This window comes from Gavialis gangeticus, unplaced genomic scaffold (assembly GCF_001723915.1).
Source record: "Gavialis gangeticus isolate Ggan-Ray unplaced genomic scaffold, GavGan_comp1, whole genome shotgun sequence".
In the NCBI taxonomy this organism is placed as follows: domain Eukaryota; kingdom Metazoa; phylum Chordata; order Crocodylia; family Gavialidae; genus Gavialis; species Gavialis gangeticus.
The window spans coordinates 33,147,648-33,156,408 of record NW_017729008.1 but is presented as its reverse complement, the minus strand read 5'-3'; the positions used below and the strand labels follow the sequence as shown (position 1 = coordinate 33,156,408).

Here is an 8,761-nt window from a genome sequence, read left to right as displayed (position 1 = left end):
AGGAGTGACCAGGAATAACGGTTACAAGCTGGCAGAGGGTAGATTTAGGCTAGCTATCAGGAGGCGCTACTTCACTGTCAGGGCAGCTAGGATCTGGAAGCAACTTCCAAGAGAAGTGGTGCTGGCTCCTACCCTGGGGGTCTTTAAGAGGAGGCTGGATGAACATCTTGCCGGGGTTGTTTGACCCCACTACTCTTTCCTGCCATGACAGGGGGTTGGACTTGATGATCTGCTCAGGTCCCTTCCGACCCTACTAACTATGAAACTAAGTTTCAGAGAAATTCGCGTGCACCTGCAGAACTTTGTTGAATTTCACCCTGCTGAAGGTAGCCTTCCAGCACTGCCGAGTGCCTTTTGTGCACTGCTGTTTACCAGCTCCAGCAATGCACTTTTTAAGCAAGTGATATAAGGAAACATCATCACAGAGAAAAATATCATTTGATGGTGACAAACTCCTTCTGATCTGCAGCTGGTCCAGGAGAGGAATAGCAATCAAGGCAGCCCTCTGCGAAGCGGGCACACTGTTTTTCTGCATCTCCTACCAGCTGAATCACAACATGGAGACTAACTGCGGTCTTGGTGAAGGCCTGCAGTGTTTGTTGTTAAATTGTTTGACTTCTAGCGGAGAGAGAGCTTTAATGAAGGGCACGACAAGGGTCCAAACAGCCATCCAGGATGAAAACAGAATTCGTTTGAAAGGATTGTTCAGTGTATTTGCAAAAGAACAGACCCTATAAACCCCGGCCTTTTCTCTTTCTAAACTTGTGATTTGTTGATTGAAAAACCCTGGAGATTTGCAACATCTGAATCAGAATCATCAAATGCATTTTATGAGGTGGCCTAAGTGAATTCAGAGTGTATGAACAAGATTCAAGGCACTCCTCTCTCCTTCCTCTTCACTTTTGCTGCCTGTGCATAAGAGCCAGACTATCATTAACCTTGGGCGTACTGAGTGGAAGGTTTCCGAAGCCCCCAGTACCAGCAAGCAACATTAGAAACGTTAGGGGATGGGGAAGGGCAGGATCATAACCAACCTTCCCCTCTGCATCAGCAAGCACAGCTGAACTGGTGCGAGAGAACGGGTTTGCTTTAGCCTGTAAAACGTTGGCCATGCTCTCCAGGTAGCCTTATTATATGCTGCCTCTGAGGCATCTCTATATCTCTGCCAATGCTATCATTGTCATAGCAAGAATTTAGCACCATAATGGTCTCATTCTTGCTAAACAAATGCAAGTGTGGAAACTCCTGATGGTTTAGTAGCAGACAAAACCCTTGAAGTTGGGCTCCGTATCAACCAGTTTGGAGTAATAAGCTTTCATGTGAAGGCTTCTTTACTGTTCATTTCATCCAGGAAGAGCAGACACCAACTGCAGAGGCTTCCTCAGCCTGATGAAGGGTTTTTAAACCTGAAAGCTTGCTAAAAAAAAAAAAATTCCAACTATTTAGTTGGTCTAATAAAAAATATCGGATTCACCCAAAGAACCTTGTCTGCCGATGTCCTTAGACCAACACAGCTACAATCTAGACCCCAGTAAGCTTTCATGTGAAATTTCCAATATCCCCTGGTTTTCCTCAGCTAGGAAAAACCTCTGAGAGTGGCTTCCTTGGAGTACTTTAGAATTTCGTTCTCCTCTGGCATCTAAAACTAAATTAGAGGTTCATGCAACAAAAGCTATTTTAGAAAGTTCACCAAATTCTTTTGTATTTCAAAAGAAGACTTAATTTAGGACTTGAACTATGTTTGTCAGCTGATTTTCTTCAGGTGGGTTTGCCCTTCACTAATTCTTTGGTAATTTGAAGTTTCCGTATAATTAAGCTACAGAGGTTTTACTATTTCAAAGGTATTATTGTAAAGCACTTGAACATGATAAGTGCTGTGTTAGAAAGCTAAGTAAACTCAATGATGACCTGTGATTACATGACACAATAGTTATAGCCAATTACCTGGATTATTAGTGCCTTATAATTAGAGTAGTTTTATTGTGTCTTGTAAAAAAAACAAATATTGTAGGTGATAGGAATTGAGAGAGACCTTAAGGGTACACACAGATGTTATGTTAGGTCAACCTACGTAGGGTTAGGTTGATCTATCGATCTAAGTGCTGATCTGTACAGATGTTAGGGAAGGTTAGATCAGGCACCAAAAAAAAAATGGCCAGCCCTAACTTAGTTCACCTGAGGAAAGCCCCACCACATATTCGGGGCTGAATGAGAAGTGTTATACGTCACAGTTTTGGCAAGATAGGCATCCCAGTACAGGCGGGTACCTCTGCCCTGAATCAGACCTTAATCTACATGCCCATGCTTAACATTTCCTATGTCCTATTCCTACCACCTAGGCATAGGCACCTCTCTTCTGAGTGGCTTGAGTCTAATAGACTCGATCACCTATTAGAAGCACTAAAAAGCCCTGCCCAAACTTCAGGGCATGCGCTGCGCTTGCCGTAGGGATGCACTGAACTCGAAATAAAGTGCTGTTTGCGGGTGGAGGGGGTTCACATCTCTAAGCAACCTTAAGTGTCTTGTCATGCTGCCAATCTGTACCAGAGGTAGGAACTCAACTGAGATATCCTTAACCACAAGAGTAGCCACCTTTTGAGACAGAGGTGAGGTATGTTGGCGGGATCATTGACTGGTGTTTCTTAATGAACCCTGTTGCTGAAGCTTCGTTTTGTTCTCTCTACAGGCATGAACGCTTTACAATTACAGAATTTGGCAACTTTAGCAGCCGCAGCAGCCGCCGCCCAAACCTCAGCTACCACCACCAATGCAAATCCTCTCTCCACAACAACTGGTGCTCTGGGAGCCCTCACAAGTCCCGGTAAGAGCAGAGGGCTTTTTTTTTCTTTTAGATTCAGCAGAAAGGATAGATGAGAATATCAAACCAGTGATATGTTTGTCACCTCCTGAAACAATAAATGTGCATACAAAACTCAGAGAGAACATTTTGGTGTTTAATGGCTAGATTAAAAAAAAAAACCCAATCAGCTAAATAATTTTGCAAGTTGTTACATATAGGGATCTATTTTGAACTTGCTGCAGGATCTCAGAATAATCTGACAGCATCCAACCAGTACAGGATTATTTTAGTTGCATGAGGAAGTCAGTTAAATTTAACATTGCACATAGAATCCAGAATATGAGCAAAATCCCTCTTTTCTAGGAAAATAACAACTGATTTTGACCATTTTGCTCTCTGAATAAACCATTTTTACCCTCTCCGAAACCAACCATTTTACTCTCTCTAAATAAATATTTGAGTAAATTAAAAAAAATTAAAATATCAACCATATTACTTTCTGAGATGGACTCCTAGGACCCAAGGGGTAACCAGTTGCATTACTCCTAACTATCGTGAACTTTTAAACAAATCCACCTTCATTTCTTTTCTCTTCTTCTTCTTATGGTGCTTCCAGGGAATTCTGCCAGCGTTAACTGAGAGGCCATTACGGAAGCGAGATGAGACAAATAGGCAGATTCTAATCAGAGCTACCCTGGTGTAAATTTAGCAGATAGTAATTCCCCATCATTTCTGATACCAGTGGAGAGTGGAATTAAGTTAGCGTAGTTACTCTAGATTTAGGGTGGTGTTGCTGAGTTGAATCTGGCCCCTAATCTTTACATAAAAGCCGCAGGGTGTAATTATTTGCATCATGAAGTGTGTTTATTGCAGTCCTAGAAACATTTGTATTATTTTAGATGCCGCTAAAGAACATTTGTGTTTAATCTTGTTTAAGAGTGGATTTATGCCTCATGATAAAGTAATTCATGGCAGAAGGCTTGAGTTCAACAGCAAAAAAAAAAAGAGCCACCCTTTCCCATGTTTGTGCTGGTAACACCACCTATTCTTAAGGTGGGCAAACATTTCCCATTGTTTTCCCATTTATTCTGTGGGTCGTAATGGCATGAAATTTTAAACTCTTTGTGCTGAATTTTTCTGTGTCTTGTCATTGCTGCTACTCAGGAAGAGTGGGGCCTGGCATCAAAGCTGAGGGCAGGAATCCTACCTCTGTTGTTTTATCAGCGATCCCTGATGGCTCACAGGCCTCATGGAGGAGGAATGTGCCTGACATTTAAACAGAAAAGACACAACGTGATAGGGCATGGGGAGCAAGGAGCTTAGTGAGACTGGGGAAAAAGAGACACTGCCAGGAGTCATTTTTGAAAAGCCTAGAACTGAGAGCTGGAGATAGTGGAAGAGGCTACAGGGGCATCGTTGAAATAAGAGACAGGAATGAGAGTTGAGGGGAAAGCAAAGACTCGGACTGGGAAGTTGGAAGTAGGTGCCATTGAGGGCAAGGGTAAGGGGATTGGGAGCCCATTCTCAGGAGTCACCAACCAGTGCAATCAAGAAGCCAGAAAGGAGGAACAAGGGAACTGGACACAGCAATTATGTCTGGAAACTGGGAAATAAAGAGTTGGGGAATGGGTGTGAGGAAAGGATGGATGCTGGAAATATTACTTACACCAATGTTTTTGCAGGTGGTCACTAGGTACGATTGATGTTTCTGGTTGCCCAGCGTGAGACCCTGAGACCAATCAGCTTAAATGCTGAGGCCTTGTAGCTGTGATTGCAATCATTGGAGTGCCATGCTTTGACCATATAAAATGTTGAGAAATCAGGTTGTTGGCATCTGACAGTGGACATCAAATATTAGCCTTTTTTTTTTTTAAACCTGAATCTCTCTACATCTCACCTCCCAATCTGTAGAATGGAGTTACCACGCCTTCATTTCACAGGGGTCTGAGATGACTATAATATATAAGTGCTTCCCAGCAATGAATTATTTCAAAAGCAACCTAAGAAAAACCCACGATAAAGTAGATAATTTTGTCTTCAGAGGCTGTTTGAATAGTATACAGTAAATGAGGCATAGGGTCCCACACTGAACAATACCCCATCCATACCGAAAACTGAATGAGATATGAATCCCAGGGAAAATACGGTATGCAGTGATCGTGTAATTAAAGACTGTATCATAATGCATATGCACAAGCAGGCCAAATTAAGGGTTCAGAAAGAACTTTAGTCTGTGATGACTCTCCGTGGGGTATGTGGTACAAACAGCTATCCTGAAGATTATAAACGCTATAAGTTTTGGAGATGAAAAACACTTTTCCAGTCATCTAGTTCAATGGCTGCCAATGTTGGATTGTTCCCTAATGTGTATTTTCAAGTGCTGTTTAAGCTGAATAGCTGCAGAGATAGGGATATTTACATTTCCCTTGCAAGACTATTTTATGGCCCAATTGACCTTAGTGTTAGAAAATGTTTTCTGACATCTGGCCCCATTTTTCAGTTTTATCCCATGTTTCTATCCACTTCTATAAATAATTCTTCCTCTGTGACCACAGAATCTGAGTTAGAGATGGGATAAAAACTCATCTGGTCCATATTGCTACCATAGGACTTTTTCTATAGTACGGTTTCTTCTCTCTTGGAAAAATAGCTCTGCAAGTCGCAATTATTCCAGGCTCCTTCCACTGCTTTAATCATGTCTATAATATTTTCCATGGACCCCTTTCATTGTGCCTATGTCTCGCTGAACTGTGGCAGCCAACACAGAATGCGTGTGCTATAGATGTGGTCAGTTTGATCATAAACTATTGTGTCTCTAACTCTGAAGTCATGTATGCAGTAGAACACAGATAATTTATTGGATTAGGTTCTTCAGCCCTAGCAGAGATTGAGGGTTTGCAAAACTAACTGGGAGGATATGCAGCTACAGCAGACAGCTGAGTGCTCCTGATGAGTGAAAACAGCTGGGTGGCTTGTCCTTCACTCATCAACCTGTGGCAAATTAGGCAGGTTGCAACCATCCGTGACCTGGCTACTACTATATTGGGCTGTATATCAAGCAGCCCAGTATAACACAAAAGTTGGTTATTTCCATGTCACATTGTAAGAACTGGTGTATATACTGATATCCACCATCCCTCCCTATTTTGTCTTTGCATCACTGCTAAGAAGGTTGGTCTCGATGAAACCTTAAGATTCCTTCAAAAGCTATAATCTATAATCGATGCTGGAGTTGTGCTGACAAGCTGATCCTCTTAGCTCCTGCTAAGTATATTAAGGTGGAGCAGTTACCTTCTGTTTAGGTACAAAATTATAGGAGATTTGGGAAAGAAATGCAATGGACAACCAAGTTCATGCAGGAAGCATAGGCTAACGCTTCCATCAGTGTAACTTGGTATTATTTTCAGTTACTAATATAGCCAAACCTCAGGAAGGATGTGAAATTTGGACACAATCAGGGTTTATGCACTCCAGCTTGTATGAATCAGTAGAGCCATGCTATTTCATCCTGGCAGCCCACCTGACCAGCTTCAGTGGTAACTCCAAGGAAGCATTGGAGTACTGTCTTAGTGCTGAAGACAGCCTTGAAAGCATGGCTATTTGTTTCATTCTGTTTCTTGCAGATGTTCATTTAATGGCACATGGATGGCAGGATGTGTGTTTTTGGAATCAAGGATTAGATCCCAATCATGCAATAGCTAACACAAGGAGCTTGGCACTGGGGGCAGGCCCCAACCCTGAGAAGCGCTGGGAAGATGTTAATCACTCCAGAAGTGTAGATTCTGCCAGAAGAGAGTAAATGCTTGTTGTGGCATGCAGAGAAGAGTCAGGAAAATGTTAAATATTCCTTAAGGGTAACATCTGCCAGGGCCCTGTATATTGTAAAGTTGGGGATACTGTACGGACATTGTATTGCATGGAAATCCCAAAGCCATAATATAAGTAAGTAGTAGAGAGCATTCGAGTTCAGAGGGCAAAATCTGAAGCATCACTGAGAACTGGCGAATCCTGCTGGGCAAGTACGTGTGTTCAGCTCATGACTGAAGGTGAGGGGTAGAAGGGAAAATACAGTGAGGATGAAGCTTGAAATGTAATGAGTAAATACATCATAGCATCCAACACAGCTCAGGCCCATAGGGCCTAGAAAGCAGTGAAGGCATCCTGAAGGCAGAAACCAAGACTTTGCTAAGAGACTAATGATTTTGTATGACCTGCAAAAGAGGCCTGATTGTCAAGAAGCTCTATATGCCCCAAATTGCAAATTTCTTTGGAAATTCTTAGCTAGAGTTAATAGCTGTATCCAAGTCTATTTTTCTTTTCAACCTTAGAGAGCTTGCTGTGGCACAGAGGAAGTTTATATTTAATCATCTCATTAACCTGTATGTATTCCACAGCTGACCGAAAACCAAACATTGTTAAAATGTCCTTCAGCTTAACCTTTCTTATCTGGTTCCACATTCTCCACCCCATTAAATATTTTGTAAACCTAAATAATATCCTCAATGATTCTTCTCTGCTGTATGGAAAATGAATTTAGTTCTCTACAGCCTTTCATAGCAGCTCAAAGTATTTTCATTACAACCAGAAATATATTGGCTGAAAACATTTAAATCTGCCTTTCAGTGTGATTTTTTGAGGCCCCAAGGGTATTTTTGGTCTGGTTTTCTTTTAATTGAACACTCCAGTTTGTTGTATTTAATAAGAGGCAATTATTTCTGTCCAGTTTCATAGCCCATAGTAAGCATAGAAATAAATGTTTTTGTCTCTTTAGATAATGGTCCCAGATTCAGGAAAGTACTGCTGTTGAACACAGGTTTCATTTTAAACGTTCACTTTCAAACCTGCTAAAATGGAAGTGCTACCTCAATAGAGATGGACTTGAGCATTTTCGGGAACTGGGGCAAGTAATGAGAGTCCAAAACTGCAAAGTTCAAATCCAGATTTTCCCACCCAACTCCCAACTTTCAGATCCCTGTGGGGGGGATGCAAACAGGCAAAATGAAATGATGGTGGCTTCAGTTAGGTCTCAGCTTCGGACCCAGTTCTGTGAGATTCAAAGCACCCTCATCTTGCACAAAATGAGGACAGGAAACCCAGACCTGGATGTCCTTAGCACCTCATAGGAAGAGGCCTTGACATGGGTCTGGTCCAAAGCAAACTTGCATTTGCTTGAGCACACCATGTTTTGCCGTGGGCCCTGTCCAGCAGTCAACAGACTCACCGGTGCCGTGCTTGATCCCAGGCTGGCAGGGAATACCCACAGGACCAGGCAGAGGGGAGGAATAATGCTGGTCCCAGCCTGAGCCCCACTCTCCCTCCGCTGGGGACGGTGGTAGTGGTGGCAGTGGCCTCCCCTGTGGCTGACAACTCAGGGGAAGAGAGGAGGGGATGGGGATGGAGATGGGGACAGGATTTTTACCTGATCTGTGGACTTTAAAAAATACCCACTGCTATGCAGCCCAAAACAGAAGTGTGTCTATGCCACTGTACCCCTTCCGGATCCAGCCCTGGATCCTTTAATATTCACTACTGAATTTATATGAAATTTCTGCTTCCAGATTCACTGTCACTATTTCCAAACCAGTTACATAGTACAATAGTTCTTCACATCTCAGCATTAATGTAAATCCATACAACTTCTAAATGGATTTGACTCCAGTGCAGTCTAAGGACGTTCATTCTCTTCCCCACACTAAATGCTTTTAAGCATGCCACTCTCTAAATGCTTTCTCTTAAGCTTTAGACAGTATTCACCCACAAAGAACAGAGACAATGCAATCCCCCAAACTATTAATTTTTTTATAATTGTAAATTTATCATTTCAATTTTGCATACCCATGGAAGTCTCTCCCTACAGCATTGTTAAAAAATGATTTTTAAAAAGCCTTTGCTTTAAAAACAAGAAAGATTAAGCTTTCATTCTAGTCCCCCTTCCCCCCCCCCCAAAAAAAAAAAATCCCC

At 42.1% G+C, this 8,761-nt stretch overlaps 1 protein-coding gene across 15 annotated transcripts in view; it reads left to right on the top strand.

Moving 5' to 3' along the window:
- The window catches only part of CELF2 (CUGBP, Elav-like family member 2), a 1,030,042-nt gene that overhangs the window by 984,364 nt on the left and 36,917 nt on the right, over positions 1-8,761 (top strand). For all 15 annotated transcript variants that reach the window (XM_019509574.1, XM_019509587.1, XM_019509578.1 and 12 more), the window contains one exon: positions 2,687-2,821. In XM_019509574.1, the coding sequence (XP_019365119.1) occupies positions 2,687-2,821 (135 nt within the window). The remainder of the gene's footprint in view (positions 1-2,686; positions 2,822-8,761) is intronic.